Source organism: Morus notabilis, unplaced genomic scaffold (genome assembly GCF_000414095.1).
Source record: "Morus notabilis unplaced genomic scaffold, ASM41409v2 Scaffold517, whole genome shotgun sequence".
Classification (NCBI taxonomy): domain Eukaryota; kingdom Viridiplantae; phylum Streptophyta; class Magnoliopsida; order Rosales; family Moraceae; genus Morus; species Morus notabilis.
In genome coordinates, this window is record NW_010363299.1 from 28,340 (window position 1) to 44,513 (window position 16,174).

The 16,174-nt window shown below is 33.7% G+C and overlaps 2 protein-coding genes across 5 annotated transcripts; one reads left to right on the forward strand and one right to left on the reverse strand.

Annotated features, from left to right (window-relative positions):
• Positions 1-4,972: 4,972 nt before the first annotated feature.
• On the forward strand, positions 4,973-9,717 carry LOC21385633 (uncharacterized aarF domain-containing protein kinase At5g05200, chloroplastic). The gene is made up of 10 exons (XM_024169526.1): positions 4,973-5,352; positions 5,521-5,663; positions 6,685-6,798; positions 6,952-7,140; positions 7,220-7,375; positions 7,463-7,728; positions 7,821-7,918; positions 8,197-8,375; positions 8,521-8,637; positions 9,297-9,717. Exons 1-10 carry the CDS (start codon positions 5,145-5,147, stop codon positions 9,474-9,476), a joined length of 1,650 nt encoding a protein of 549 aa, XP_024025294.1. The 5' UTR covers positions 4,973-5,144; the 3' UTR covers positions 9,477-9,717.
• A 371-nt stretch (positions 9,718-10,088) lies between these two features.
• LOC21385634 lies at positions 10,089-15,121 on the reverse strand. 4 transcript variants are annotated; one of them, XR_002902710.1, is made up of 4 exons: positions 14,609-15,121; positions 13,781-13,973; positions 10,505-13,410; positions 10,089-10,226 (listed from the first exon to the last, which is right to left on the reverse strand). XR_002902710.1 is itself a non-coding variant. In XM_024169524.1 (3 exons), exons 2-3 carry the CDS (start codon positions 13,905-13,907, stop codon positions 10,697-10,699), a joined length of 2,841 nt encoding a protein of 946 aa, XP_024025292.1. In that variant the 5' UTR covers positions 13,908-13,973; positions 14,782-15,121; the 3' UTR covers positions 10,371-10,696. The 4 variants fall into 4 exon arrangements, 3 of the variants coding, with proteins under 3 accessions (XP_024025292.1, XP_024025291.1, XP_010102426.2); XM_024169524.1 differs by lacking the exon at positions 10,089-10,226 and having other exon boundaries at positions 10,371-13,410; positions 14,782-15,121; XM_024169523.1 differs by lacking the exon at positions 10,089-10,226 and having other exon boundaries at positions 10,371-13,410.
• Between the last annotated feature and the right edge of the window lie 1,053 nt (positions 15,122-16,174).

The following is a 16,174-nucleotide window of genomic DNA, read 5'->3' on the forward strand; positions in this document are numbered from 1 at the left end:
TTGAGACTCTCTTTTAGAATATGTGTAATATGATTTTGAATGTCTAGCACCCAATGTGCCTCAAATAAGCAAAATAGAACAGGGGACATTATAATATAATAAATATTTATCAAGATAAATATGCTATTAAAAAAAAGGAAATCCAAATAGTATTTATAATATACTTAAGTTAATAAATGCTAATTTATTTATACTCACATATATATAACAAAAATATGGCTCAGCTGTCAATTTTAGTATCAACAGAACATAAACAAAGGAAGTAAATACTCATTATTTATTTGGTTCAAGTATTTATCTCATAATCTTACCTATATGTATCAAGTGTAACAAAAATAGAGCCGAGCAATGTACTTGGCTGCCATTTAAGTTATTACAGGATTTATGTCGAACATCAAAAGAGAAAAATATTGTTTCTATATTTCACTTACACATAAATTACAAAGCAGACACATACAAAAATAAATATATAAGTAAAAACGTTTTAACAGATTCATGAATTTGAACTACTAATGGATGCAGATCATTCAATATAAAACACAACACAAATTTTGAATAATGATATATGAAAATGAGTAAAAAGTGTTACGAAAACATTGATCGTAAGGCAACTAAAGTACAAATTCAATATAAAATAACACTAAAACTTAACAAATAGAAATAGTAATGGGTAAAGGCATAAACCAATTTAACCCGGGCAGCATCAAGAACATGTAAGTATCTATTAACAGTGACACAATATATGCTTATAGTAGGAGATAAATACATCTTCATAACTAAATAACAGTAAATGGTTTAAAAAAGGTAGACTATTAACATAGCAAAAAGAAGGAAAAAGAATTACAAAATATATATAGACATAACATATAGCTAAATAACAATTTTAAAAATAATATAAACAGTAAGCGACAGCAGAAAGAGAAAATCGACAAAGCATATAAAAAAAAGATCATAAAAAAATTTAAACATAAGTATATAAACAAATAAGCAAATAAAATCATGTAACAAATGATTATAACATTATAAAGCACTTATTTAAAACAGCTAGGAAGCACACATAAATAGTACAAATATATTACTGAAAGAAGGATATTGAACGGAACAGATGAAATAGAAGACTAAGGCCTTGTTCGGCAAGGTGATTTTTTAGTTAAAAACTCAAAAAAATGTAACTCGAGTTATAATTTTATTCGAGTTCACGTTCTTTTAAGTTTGAACTTGAGTTTGAACTCGAGTTTAGAACTAAAACTCGAGTTCAAGTTTCCCCTTCAACTCGAGTTTGATAATTCGAACTCAAGTTAATGAACATTATTTTTTCTATTATTAAAAATGCTATAACTTTTTCATTTTAATTCTGATTGAGATTATTTTTTTTTATGCGTTGACAACGAAAAGACGAATAAAACTAGACCCATATACCCTATTAAAATTTTTCATTAGCATTGAGTTTTTATTAAAATACTATCTAAAAATAAATTCAAGTTTTGACTTACTCAAACACAAACTCAAAAAAGATTTTTATCTCAAACCATAACTCAAATGTACACAACCAAACACAAACTCAAGTTACAATTTCAACTCAAGTTATAACTCAAACTCAACTCAAAATCTACACTCAAATTACCTAACTCAAAAATATCAAAAGAATAAGCCCTAAGTATTGCAGATGAAAGGAAGGTGGACAAAAAACCTAACGTTAAAAACTCAGGAAGGGAAAGATAGTAACAGAATATCCAAAACGCAGTAGAAATAGTAAGAAAACTCTAACACCACTAACTTTTTGAAACTGTAAAAATACATATAACGGTAAGAAGGATAAAAAGTAATATATGAAGGATGGTTATAAAATAAAGACCAATAAATATCGACAGAGTGATTAAAATCTTCATGGAAAACCGCCATAAAACCGTTCAAATAAATATCAATGAAGGTGATGATTATAGCATGACATGTGTCATGAAGCATGGAGTGCACCGCATAATAGAACCAATAAAGAACGAACAGTAAAAAATCATATTTGAATTAAACAAACTAAAAATAATGATATATACGCGTGAAAATATAATAATACTAACAAATTTCGTTCAATCTTCGATATAAATTGATGCAAAATAAAATCAATTAGAATAATGAATCTATTACGACAGATGTCATAAAGCATAAATCTCACCGCAAAACAAAACTAATAAACTACTGACAGTAAGCTAATGTATATCTATTATATAAAAAGGGAGGAAATGAAATATACCTGTAAATTTATAAGCCTAATACATATACTAAAATAGTATAAATCAAGGCTATTAATATATAAGAAAATTCAAAATAACATATTCAACCAAAAAAAAAGTTATAAATCCAAAAAAAAATAATGAGGGAAAAATTTTAAAGAAAGTAAAAAAAAAAAAAAAAAAAAAATTTAGGCCAAAAATTCTTAAAAAAAAAACCCAAAGAAAAAAAAGCCTCTAAAAAAAAATTCCATAAAAAGAAAACCAAAAAATATATGAACAAAAATTTTAAATAACAGATTTAAAAAAATACCCTAAAAAAACCTCTTAAAATAAAATACTCCAAAGGAAAAAAAAAACCAAAATCATAAGAACAAATATTCTTAAAAAAAATTAAAAGAAAATTTTAAAAATTTTAAAAACGTATTATTTTTGAAAAAATGAAGTCAAAAAAGAAAAAACTAAGAGGTTGTTCTTTTGGAGTATAACTTGAGTGTAGTTTTTAAGTTGAATTTGAGTTATAACTTGAGTTGAAGTTAAAACTTGAATAAAGTTGAGTAAAATTGAATAAAGTTAAAACTTAAAAGAACGTGAACTTGAATAAAGTTGAAAATATTATGAAAAATATGTAAGAAAAAAACAATATCATCATAAAAGAAAATAAAGACCAAATCGGTAAAGAATGGAAGAGGGGAAAAAAAAACTTTAGGCTATGGATCTAACCGGATCTGTAAAGGAATATGTTTTGTTTAAAACGAAGATTTTTCGCTACAAATAAACATAAATACCAATGAAGAACATGCATGGTAAACATACATGGAAAATCCAGAGGACAAAATATAAGCACCGAAACAAACATAAAAAAAAGGGAAACAAAAAAAAGACTTAGTAAAAAAAATAAATAAAGTCGAAAAATCATTCGCCTAAGAGCCAAAAAAGGAAGAAGAAAATTTCTTAAGAAACAAAATAACCCATGAGCAAAAGAAAATGGAAGCAAAAGATCTGCAGAGAGAAGAAGGAGAAAAAAAAAAAGGACATAAAAAATGAAACCCATAAACCTCAAGGAAAAGAAGAGAGAGAGAAGGAAAAAAATGCACAGAAATGATTAAGTCCAGAAGCTTCATGGAAAGGAAGAGTAGAAAAAAATTCCGCTACAAATAGACGTAAATGCCAGTGATAAACGTGTGTTAAAACAAACATTGAAAGGCAAAATTGTAAGTATATATTTATGAGGTTAAAAACAGAACTTCATTGTTTATAATACTGTACAGTCAACAGTAATTCTCCACACTCTCTTTTAGAATATTTAGAATGAGTTAATATGTAGACCATTTTTTTTTTTGGCAGTTAAAACACGACATTTTCGTTAGGAAGGCATGAGAATGACAAGTGCTAAAATATCGTTTCAAATAAATAGCAAAGGAATTCCAAGATAAAGTTTACAAACGATGATATGTCCTACTCGCCTGTATTCCGAAAAACAAATATATGTCGTTCATAGTAACTGAAAAACAATTTGTTGTTTACGTAGGCGAAAAAAATGATAGCCCGTTTATTTTACTGATTTGAATTTTACTATAGTAAAAAACTCTCATAAATAATCACATCTAACTTTTTTGCTACAGTAAAAAATTTTCACATAAAATCACATCTCAACTCGAATTAAAAACTCAAATCAACGAATTAAACGGACCCGATATATATCGTGTAAGAAAAACGGAAAAAGAAAACACCTTCCCCTTTTACATGTATAAAACAAGTTGTCGTTTGTTTTCATGAGAAAAGGAGATAAAATTTAGGAAAAATTAGTTTGGGGAATCTTTACGATGAAGGAAGCTATTTTGCTCCATTAAAAGGGATAGTTATTTTAACTATTAAATTAATTTTTTAACAATTAAATTAGTGTAAGTCTGTATTAAAAATTTAGAGTACACCACATAAAATTACTCTTATTATAGATATGACTGTTAAAAAATTAATCTAAAGATAAAAATAAAATCCCTACCCGTGGAGTAAAATAGCTTACTCTACCTTAAATTCTCCCTTTAACTAAATACTCTTTTTTTGTACTATCTCTTTTCATAAATGACTGAACTTTACTTTTTTTATTTTAAAATGATCGTTTAGTTTATAAGAGTCAATCATGATTGATTCAGAATCAATCAGTTATTGACAACAGTTAACTAGGGATTGACCCACGGTCAATCAGTGATTAACCAATTAATTATTAATATGTCAATGGTATATTATTAATAAACCTATAATTTATTGATTAAAATTGATTAATTATTAATTAATTTTAGTTAATTATTAAACTAATATTAATTAATAATAAAGAATTATTGAGTGAGGATAAATTAAAATTAATTATTGATAAAACTGCTAAGTTAATCAATCACCGCTAAATTAATAAAAATAGTTAACTTGGCACTTTTACAAAACTTCGGCCATTTATAAGCCATTTGTGCTGAAATCCTTCTTTAAACATAACCAAAAAACGATACGTCGTTTTGGTTTATCTACGAAAGAAATGCGACATCTAATTACGTCCATTAAACTGGTGGCACCAGGATTGAGCAGATGTGCTACGTGGCGTCATCTCTTTCACGAAAACTTTCCGTGCTGTCTTGTGGGAATCAAAAATCAGAAAAATAAAAAAACAAAAACAAGTACCAAAATATTTTAATAATTACAGATTAAAAAAACTTTAAAAAGAAATGATTACTGATATTTCTTCGCCAGGAGAGGCAAAACGGAAACAACCCTGACAGGACAAGAGGAACAAGAACACTCACAGCAAATTTGGCGACGAAAACGCCGTCGTTGGAGCCCATCATCTTCCATATATCTCTAAGCTCCGAAACCCATTTCCAAAGATTTCTTCATTTTTTGTTTTGTTTTGTTTTGTTTTGGTCGGAGATGGCGGTAGTTTCAGCGGTGAGAGGCGGTCGTTGGCCGTTATTCCAACGTCATCGTCAAATATCATCGTCATCATCGACAATGGGCAGTTGGGGTTCGTTAAGATCAAGGAGACACCTCAGCTTTCGCCCCAACTCAAAGCGCTTCGCTCTTTTCGCTCGCTACTCACAGTCACAATCTCAGGATCTTTTCTCCTCTCGCCTCCAAGGTGAAATTCTCCATTCTCAAATTATTTCAAACTTGTTTTTGGTTTTTTTTTTTTTTTTTTTTTTTTTTTTAAATATATCTGTTCTCATTTAGAAGTAGTACTAGGTGGTATTCTGGTTTAAATTTAAGCTCGTAATTGGGTTTTGATTTTTTTTTTCCAATTTTTCAGATAGTGTAGAGAACTTGCCGAAACTGGTTGAAGATATTGTCCAGACATCAATAAACACGGGCCCACGTGGTGCCCTGAGGATGGCACAAGGAATTCAGGCGGTTATTGGAGTTGGCGGGGAGTGGCTTTCAGACATGTCCAAGGTAATAGGAATTTTGAATTCTATTGTGGTAAGGCCAGGACTTAGTGTCTGTTTGTTTATAGAATCCTCTGTTTAATTTTAGTCTAACACATCATATAACAAATTTGAACTGTTTTTCAACCAACTCTTTTGTGCTGGTATGATTTGATTGGTTAGACACGAGGACACTAGACAAAGGATCTGGATTCATTTATATACAAATCTATCTTATGAACGTTTGTTTTTCTGAAAATGGTTATAGAGAAGTTGGGAAAGACCAAGGCTTTTGTTGTGATACAAGGGTACCAAAATTGTTTCATTTTATTATATTTCCACCGCACTTCATATAAAATGTCTGACGTTGGTATCAACTATCAAGCTCTTTGTATCAAGACACCAGTGTTGGTGCTGGCGTAGCAGCAAGGGACGATTGCGCTGTGATTCTTTCTCCAATCCGTCATAGGTTTGGTCCTTTTGTATCCGCATTTTGTCCTATGAAATAGTGAGGTTGTGTTTTTTGACGTGTGTGAACTTGGGGATCGTTGATTAGAGCGTGGATTGGTCCTCTTTCCGTTCTACTTGTAATCCTAGTAGGTTCTGAAAGTGTTGTTGGGTGGGTGTGTGAGAACACTAATCCCTTTTTTTCAGTAGGGAAAAAGAGAATCTTTTTGGACAAGACTCCAAATAGTAAAATCACTTATCCAATGGCAAGTGGTGAATCCTTTTCTTGGGCATCCCGGTGTTTCATTTTCCTGCTTTGAATGGGAAATAGTTTCAGCGGTTTCCCAAGAGAAGCCATGTTTTATGCCTTTGTTGGTTCAATCATTACTCCTTGTGGACCCAAAGTTTAGTAGTTTTATTTCCATTCCCTGACACAGGGACTGCCTGCATATTCTCTTTGTGTATGTCTCAAGCCCCCCAAAAAAGAAACCAACATGCAGGCAATGAATAGTCTTAATATGCATGCACTGGGTATATTAGCGTATTTGGCCTCAAGTACTTTGTACTACTCACAACATGTTATTTTTTCCCCCTTTTTGTAGTCAACAAATTCGACTGCTGAATTGCCAATTCAACTTCAGCTTGGATTGCTTTCACCCTTCTATTTGAGGAGATTATTTGAACGCATGGGCGCAACCTATATAAAGTTAGGTCAGGTAAAACAATATTCTACTGTCACCATTATCGTTATTACTACAATTATTTGTTACCCTTTTACGTTTTCTATCTCTATCGGCCCTCTGATATGTTCAAATTTCTTCATCATGTAGTGTACAGTCTCTAATGATAGACTTGCTTGTGTTTTGCAGTTCATTGCATCTGCACCCACATTATTCCCTCCAGAATATGTTCAGGAATTCCAGAACTGTTTTGATAGAGCTCCTGTGGTTCCCTTTGATGAGATCAAAACGATCTTGCGTGAGGAATTGGGTAGACCAATAGAAAGTGTTTATGAATACGTTGACCCAACTCCAATTGCTTCAGCCTCAATAGCCCAGGTTTATACTTTTCATTTCCATTTTTTTCCCCTAGATTATGTCCACCGAACACTGATAAAAGTCGTCATACTTTAATTAGGTTCATGGTGCAAGGCTTAGAGGCTCCCAGGAGGATGTGGTCATTAAGGTCTTGAAACCTGGAATAGAAGATATACTGGTTGCAGACCTGAACTTTGTTTACGTTGTCGCGCGCCTTTTGGAGTTTTTGAATCCTGAATTAAGCCGTGCATCACTGGTATAATGCGGACATAATTTTCTCTGAACAACAATGCTTATTTCTTAAATAGAAGTTTCCATTTTAATGTGCACATCCTTTCAGTAGGTTGGTATTGTGAAAGACATACGGGAGTCCATGCTTGAAGAGGTTGACTTTCAAAAGGAGGCTGCAAACATAGAGTCCTTTAGGAGATATTTAGAAGCCGTGGGACTGACACAGCAGGCTACAGCTCCGAAAGTGTATTATCAATGCAGCACTAAGCGTGTCTTGACTATGCAGAGGCTTTATGGAGTTCCTCTTACTGACCTAGACACCATAAGTTCTCTTGTTTCTAGTCCGGAGACCAGTCTCATAACTGCCCTTAACGTTTGGTAGGAGATGGTGTATTTCCCTAATTCATGGCTTTTATTCTTTTTGGTCGTTGTGATGTTTTTGAACTTTCTTGGTATGCGATACTCTGCAGGTTTGGCAGTTTGCTTGCATGTGAAACCTTTCATGCAGATGTGCACGCTGGCAATTTGTGGTTATTACGTGATGGCCGCATTGGGTTTCTTGATTTTGGTACATTATTCTCCCCCACAATTTTGTATAATTATTTATTTATTTATTTATTTTTCTGATTTAGGTACTTTTAGTCTTTGCGTGATCTTTCTTTTGTTATTTCTTTTGTTTTTGGCTCAATCCCTGTATGATTTTTTGGAAGCAAATGTGCCTTACATCAGTTTAGAGCTTGTCATTTGCATGAAATTGTTACTAGTGCCGCAAATTAAAAGTAAAGTTGCCTGATGAACAGTTCTATTTTTCTGCCTTTGTGACTCAAACTGATATTCTCTTCACAGGAATTGTTGGACGAATATCGCCAAAAACATGGGCTGCAATGGAAGTATTTTTGGAATCAATTGCGACAGAAGAATATGAAGCAATGGCTTCCGCATTGATTGAAATGGGGGCAACAAACACAAATGTTGATTCCAAGGCCTTTGCAAGAGACTTGGAAAAGATATTCTCATCAATTAAGGCAAGCATCATCACCTACATATTTCTACAAAGATTAGTCGTTAAATTCACTGGCACATTTTTAAAAAGAAAAAAAAAAAAATCACTGGCATATTATTATGCCATACAAGCTGAATCCTTCTAATTTTTTTTTATCTCTTATGCAGGACTTGGATACAGAAGTAGTTATAGCAACAGCCAGGGGAACTAATACCACTGCAACTGCCGTCTCTGCAAATGTAATTGTTGATGAGAGGCAGATGAACGCACTGTTCCTCGATGTGGTGAGCCGTTCTTCTCTAAATTCTTCAACCAGGGGAGCTGCTCATTACTTTATTTTAGCAGCACCCGAATTAGTATATCTAGTCTAAACCAAAATCCTATATTCAGTGGCGGAGCCAGAAAATTTGTTCAGTGGGGGCGTGAATTAAAACTAAAACTTTCAACTAAAACGACATTATGATTATTTTAATTAAGTTGAATTCAATATGATTCAAAAAATTATGAATTCATATATATTATGGCTGATTTTTTGTTTAGTTGGTATATCTAATTCGAAATATATGAATATTAAAATTCAAAAGTTAAATTTTAGTGGTATAATTGAAAATTTTCCAAAAACTTAAGTGTAAATGTTGTAAATTAATAATCTCAGTAAGGGTAAAGTAGGAAGAAAATTGTAAAAAAAAGTTATTTTGGGGGTTATAATATTAAGGAGCCAATTGGCCAGTGGGGGGCAGCTAGCCGAATATGGCTTCGCCCCTGCCTATATTGAGCTTCTATGGTGGATCAAATACTGCTCTCAAGGAAGTAGAGATGGCGTCCATTCTAAATATATTTGAGTTGAATCCCAATTTCCGCGATATGGTTTTTGGATCTATGCAAGGATGTGGTTCGTTTTGAATCTTGTGATAACCTACATGATGTTCGTATGTGTTTACAGGTTCGGGTTAGTGAATCATATGGGCTGAAATTTCCTAGGGAGTTTGCACTTCTCATGAAACAGTTGCTGTACTTTGATCGGTACACCCGGCTGTTGGCACCAAATTTAAACATGCTTCAGGACCAAAGGGTATCCATTGCTTCAAATCGAAGAAGCAACTCTAGGGACAACTTCAGATAAAAGGTTGCAATATGCATATAAATACATATTTATATTGTTACAGGCTCATGCTACGTTTGTAAATACAAATTAAAGTACTTAAAAGTTAGAGAAAACATAAAATAGGAACATAAATACAACAGGAAAACCATGTATGCCACATGCTTTAGGCGAATAGACATTGTGGCTTGAGGTGTAAAGTTGGATTTACTTTTCTCTTATCCCATTGATGTGATACTTCCATTGTAGGTTATATTTGAGAATTAACTACTTTTTCTTTTTTTTTTTTTTTTTTTCCTTTTTCTTTTTGCTAAAACCACCAAGTTCCTTTTTCCTTTTTATAATCCTAGCATTCAGATGCATGATATCCTGGATCTGAGATAGCATCTCAGAAAGGTGCTTTTTCACCATGGCAAATGTGGCAACTATGTGGGTCACATTGATCTCATAGTTTGCTATTCATGCTGTGATGATATTGATAAGCTTGGACCTTCGGTTTTAAAATAGCAAATAAATAATCTTACAGGGAAAGCTTATTTCCGACTATATAAAGAATCCAAGATTGAAAAATAACACCCTATAATAACGATTTATAAAATCAGAGCAACAAAAATGATAAAAGAATGATGGCAATATTACATATGAAAAAATTTGTTGGTTAAAGGAATTGGAACTTTAATGGTCCCGTCTTCTTGATGGCCGAATACTGTCAACTGCCAAGTTCCTTCCTTTGGTGTGCGTTTAATTTTTTTTTTTCCTTTTTCAAATGGACTGTATAAAAAAAAAAATCTATCAATTCATGAACTTTATTTTTTTTTTAAATAAAATAAAAGAAAGTTGGTCATGTACAGGATGTATGGTGCATATAGTATGCAAATAAATAAATAAATAAAATTCCTCTTGCGAACATATATATGTACATGCAAAAATGAAACACTCTCACTCTTTTTTTTTTTTTTATATCTAACATTCTTTGTAGGGAATAATTATCAGTATTGTCTTAAATGACCAAGGCAGCACACAAATAAAAAGTGGAAAAAAATAAGAACCTTGGCTGCATCAAGCCACCAAAATGTAGCCGGTAAGACAAACCAAAGTTCTTTCTTTTTTTTTTTTTTTTATTGAATTCCAACTCCTCAAAGGTTTGATCCCTTTTTGCCACTTCTCGAATTCCTCGTATGAGATGGTCGATAGCTGCCATATTCTCAGAAATAGCTTTCAGTGCCTAGACTCACTTTTCCTTATAGAGTACGAACTTGTCCCTTGGCCAGATGGTCAGTTCCAAATATTACCTGACTAGGTGAAGAATATCCCATGAGTCTATGAAGTGGTGAAGTTGATCTTGGAGGCAGCCTCCCAATTTCTGAGGAAGATTTTTCTGACTTGTATGTGTTTGAGGGAGGCCCGGCAGATTCATACATCGGTACGCGGTTCTTGTATTTTCCTGGAGACTGTTCAGGAGCCAACTCTTTGCTGTCTCCAGAGAAATCAGAAGAACCATATAAAATTCTTTTGTCAAATCTTCTTCCAAGTGGAGTGTGAAAGGGTGTGGTGGAAATAGGATCTGCTTCAATTGAGCAGCTTTTGCGGTAAGAGGGCGCATAATCATCATTACATGACACGGGATCTCCGTCTAAAGCTTGAGATGTTGAAGCCATGTTTCTCCTCTCAATCTCATCACCGTTGTCCTCAGCTTCACTTGGTGGAGGAGTGTCTACAGATTTCTCTGTGAACGGAGCAATATGAGATCCGTTTTGAAGTGAAAACTTAAGTACCTCCGAGCAAGCACCGCACCTCAACCGATGACATTTTCTTTTGAAGAGGAGAAAATCAGCGGGCAGCTGCAAAAGTTTGAAGCATTTGTAACAAACTATGAAAGGGGCTCCACCTGCAATAGGCCGGAAATGGCGCTTGGCCAGGCGGTCGTTGTCTCTCAAGTAATTTGTCATGTCGTGAGTTCTGCGCCGCAGATCATCAGATTGTGTTTCACGTCCCCATGGGGGATATTCGGAGTCCACACTCCATAGAGGGCTTGAGGGACAAGAGCTATAGCTTGTGCTGTAGTTGTGACCAGGATGGGCCCTCCACAGTCCACTAGTATTGTAATGCGAGGATGGAGGCAATTGTGCCGAGCGTGGCCAATCTTGTGGAAAGCAATGTGAACAGGAGGGATCAACTTGGTGACATCTGCCAGTTGCGTCACCTGAAAAGGGCATCTTCTTCAACCTACTCCGATTGGAGTAGTTAATTCCAGACCCGAATCTTCCATAATACCTGGCATAGTCTGGATGATGAAAACGTTCCTCTGACGATGCCTCGTAGTTATGGTATCTGGGGTTATATCTTTCCTTTCTAGAGAATCCTTCAATCCCATCATTTCCCTTATCATACAGAGAGTGGGATTTATCAAGTTGATTCTTCACTTCAAACACCATTCTAAGCAGTTTCATCACCTGCCCATGGTCTTCAGGCAAGTCATGTGATTGAAAACTTGAACGGCGGTGGAACTCGTTATGCAATCGATTGGAAGGACCTCCATTTTCGCAGTCATCTCGGGAAATTGATCGATGGAAAGCCGAACTAGGTTGATGTTCATGTCTCTCCAATCTCCAATTTCGAACAGTTCGGTCGTGCCTGGCAGGTTCTAGAAATTCACCGCGATCCCACTTGCCGTTTTTCACGGCACGAGTCTTCTTATCTGACAAGGAAGGGCGTGCCTGATGTTGCATCTCAGACTCTCTGTTTATCATGGTCGGCACCATAAATTTGTCTCTCCTAGGTCGTTCTTTAGAATGAAGAAAATTTGCAGCCTTGTAAGAAGTGTCTTCAAGAGAATGCAAACGGCCCATAGGGAATTGATCATCCAGTGCATCGTAAGACGAGATACTGCCATCATATGCACGAGAGCTTCTTGTCGGGGATTTGGTCATGTCTCTACGAGTATCACTGAGCTCAGAGCTTGAGTTGAATTCTTCAGATTTCAAATTGGCATAGCCCTGGTGAACACCTTTTTGAGGTTGCTTAAGTTGTTCGCCACTAGAAGATACAAGAGTATCTACTATACTTTCCCTCACAGGCACATGAGCAGAGGCATTTGAACCATCTTCCATAGCAGCAACCGACTTGAATGCATTAGAGCTTCTATCATCAGAATCAGTGGCACTTTTCTTGTTGGTATCTATTGTATTTTCTTCTGCTAATACTGAGCTCTCATGATTGACTGGTACTTCTAAATCCGCTCCCGCTAAAGACGTCGTCTCAATCTCATTACGAGCAGGATCCTCATATTCACTTTGAGTGAATTCCTCCTTTTCATCATGAGAAATTTCCTGAGTGAATTCCTCGCTTTCTTTGCGAGTAAATTCCTCATTCCCGTCATGAGCAAATTCCTCAGTTTCATCATGGGCTAACGCCCCACTATCATTATGAGCAAATTCCTCATTCCCGTCATGAGCAAATTCCTCAGTTTCATCATGGGCAAACTCCTCGCTCTCATTATGAGCAATCTCCTCCTCCTCATTACCCGCTAAGACGACATTCTCATCATGAGCCAACTCCCCATTGCCATTATTAACAAAGCTATTGTTCCCATCCTTAGCAAGCTTGTCATTCTCATTAAGAGCGAACTCCTCATTCTTATGATCAACAAACTCAGTTGGCGAAAAGACTTCGTTATCACAATCTGAAGAATCGCTTCGATGACTCCCATTGTTCTGATTTTTACTTGATAAATTTGCACCCCCAAGCTGCTCATCTTCACAAACCTCAGATCTACTTTGATCCCTCTCATTGTTTTCACACGGCAGGTATTCTTCTGAGCCCTTAAGAACAACTTTATCACCTGAACTGAGTTCTTCTTTGTCTTCACGAACGCCGTCCATTAGATTCTCCTGAATAGGATCCACGTCACTTAAACCAGATCCTGTATTTCGGACATTATTTACTCGATTCTTGGCTGTACGTAGAAAAATGATAGAAAGAAATAAATTAAGAGGAATTAGGTAGATTCAATCTACAAATATTATTTTAGATATAAGAGGCTCCACCAAATAGATTACTGAACTTATATCAGAAAGAAAATTTTGACGTCTTGGCAGAGAAGAACAGAAAAGAAATTAAAAAAAAAAAAAAAGAAGTAAGAGGTCCATGCATGGAACTTCTCGTTCTTAAAATTTTTAAAACATTGTCATCTATTAACACTTTGCATTGAGCTACCGAAGAATTAATAATTCTCTGAGAAAAAAAAAAGCCAAATAGTAACTACTCTTTGCACTCATCATACGATGATAATTGTATTCATTCAAAATTATCAAAAGATTTAGTACCTTGGAGAGTGGCGTTACATCCACCGCACTTGTACACATTAAATTCAGGCAACTCAGGAAGAACCAACCGACATTTAGGACACCTAACTAGCCGAACTTTAGTTGTGGGTTCACTGGCCATGATCATCCAAATAAATGAGCTCAATCAAACTGAGTTTCCAGTTCCACTAAAACTTGATGAGATTGATATACCCTGATTATGACAGAAAAAAAGATGTATATAAGCATTCATTACAGACTAAAACATAAGAAATTAAACAAAGGCCAGATTTAAGATATTAAGAGGATATAAAAAGAGGGGGGGAAACCCAATAAGACTGTATCTAAAATGTGTGGTTGTGACCCTTCGAGAGGCTAATTAGCCATCAATTGTACTATTTGATTTCCTTCAAGGAGTCTCTGCAATGGATTTCTCTTGTCAAGCAGATTGTGTAATTAGTTTTTTTTTTTTTTAAAAAAAACAAAATCCCATTGAAACCAGGTGTATTTGGAGTTGGTGCTCTGCTACCAATCAAAAACAGAAAGACGCAGCATTAAATTAATAATTAGAAATCGAATAAAGTTATTAATTTTATTAGTTACTAAAGATCTTATCGAGAATATTGGTGATATATTAAAGAATTGGGTAGCAAAATTTGTAGCAAGTCAGAGAATGTTGGGAAAAAAATAAAATAAAAAGAAAAGACAAAAATCACCGAAAAACAACCAGTTAACTGTAAACCGAAAATGGTATCAGATCAAATCGGCAAAAAGAGAGAAAAACAAAAAAAAGGAAATCATCATCGGGAATGCAAAACAGAATAAGATCATGGGGCAAAAACGACTCACCTGAATTCCAAAGAAAATTTCCCAAGAAAAAAAAACAGAGAGAGAGAGAGGACAATGCCGCAGAGATCAGGGCTTTTACTGAACTGGTTTCTCCTTAAAAATCTAAGTGAAGGCTTATTGACGTGAAGTTTGGGGCAAAACTGGGGAAAACAAAAACAAAAACAAAAACTAACCTTGGTTGAGAAATTACGAAGAAAGCTTCGTGGTCAAACTCAATCATAATCTGATCGAGCAAATGAAATTTCTTTCCTTTGTCGCGAAGCTTGAGAATTCTCAGAAAAACCAATTTCCTCTTCTTGTTCTTCTTCTTCGAGTTGTGTGGCGTGTTAAAGAAGCTTTCATAGTTCGTGGTGGTCAAAGGTCAGCTCCTCCGACCAGACCACTAACAAGTAAAATTCGAAATTCATTTCTCAGCTCCTCTCTCTCTCTCTCTCTCTCTCTCCCTATATTTCTTTCTCTTTCTAGTTTCTACACTGACTACTGACTAGACCACTTTGGAGTCGTGACCCAAAAGAAACCAATAAAACAAAAATAAATTGAATTGAAAAAAGAAAATGAAAAAGATAAGAAATACACGGGAAGAACCGGAAGAGGTCCAGAAACGAAAAAGAAAAGAGGAAACAGAGAAGCTGTTGAATGCATTTAAAGCCCGGTTGATGACGTGTTATCTTACGCGGTCAAATGTTCAATGTTTTCTAGAAAAAATACCTGAGGGGTCCTTATTGCACATAACATTTTCGATTCTCGGATTAAAATTGATTAAAATCACGTGATTAGAATAATTTTTTATTTACGTATATTTTTTATGAAAAAAATATTATAACGAATCATGAATTATAATTTAAATTATAGTTTAAATCCTCCAACTAAACGTCCCCGTAATGCTTATGTGTTAATTGTAAATTTAATATTTAAATATAAAATTATTTTTTAATATAAAATTATTTATTGTGTTAAATTTTTTATATAAAATTTAGTATTTAATTACTATTAATTGAAATGATTACTTTTTTTTGTAATTAATGTAACTTTTATATTTTTTAATTATTTTAAAAATAAAAGTTTATTTTTACAACTTTTAAAGTTTAATAATATAAAAAATATATATTTAGCAATTCAAATAACATTATACATTAGAGTAAAAATAAAAATAGCATATTATATTATAATTTTTAATGTTAAATATATAATTGACATTAGTATTTGTATTGGACATAATCTAATAAGTTTTGGGTTGATTCTATCTCGTCTTTTATTAGTCGTTTTGTACTTCATGATTTGATTTATGGTTAATAAAATGACATTTTTTTTCTAAAAAACAAAAAAAAATGAAAAGGTGATTTCTATTTGTGAATTTAATGTTATGAGATTCACATTTTACTAATAACTGTTTGTACATATTATAAGCATTAGTACCATTATAAATAGAGCGTAAGTCTCATATGTAAATTTTATATTGTAATACTCATTTTTTATTAATAAATAGTGTTCAGTATTATTGATACGTAATATTATTCTTAATAGACCGTAATTTTCTAAGTCAACCAATATATTTTTTTGTTTTTG

Bases quoted from the DNA above. Each gene is read 5' to 3' on its own strand.
- LOC21385634 (XM_024169524.1), bottom strand. From the start codon at position 13,907: ATGATCATGGCCAGTGAACCCACAACTAAAGTTCGGCTAGTTAGGTGT. The intron at 13,411-13,780 runs GTACTAAATCTT...TTCTACGTACAG, and splicing joins ATGTAACGCCACTCTCCAAG to CCAAGAATCGAGTAAATAAT.
- LOC21385633 (XM_024169526.1), top strand. From the start codon at position 5,145: ATGGCGGTAGTTTCAGCGGTGAGAGGCGGTCGTTGGCCGTTATTCCAA. The intron at 6,799-6,951 runs GTAAAACAATAT...TGTGTTTTGCAG, and splicing joins CCTATATAAAGTTAGGTCAG to TTCATTGCATCTGCACCCAC. The intron at 7,919-8,196 runs GTACATTATTCT...TTCTCTTCACAG, and splicing joins CATTGGGTTTCTTGATTTTG to GAATTGTTGGACGAATATCG.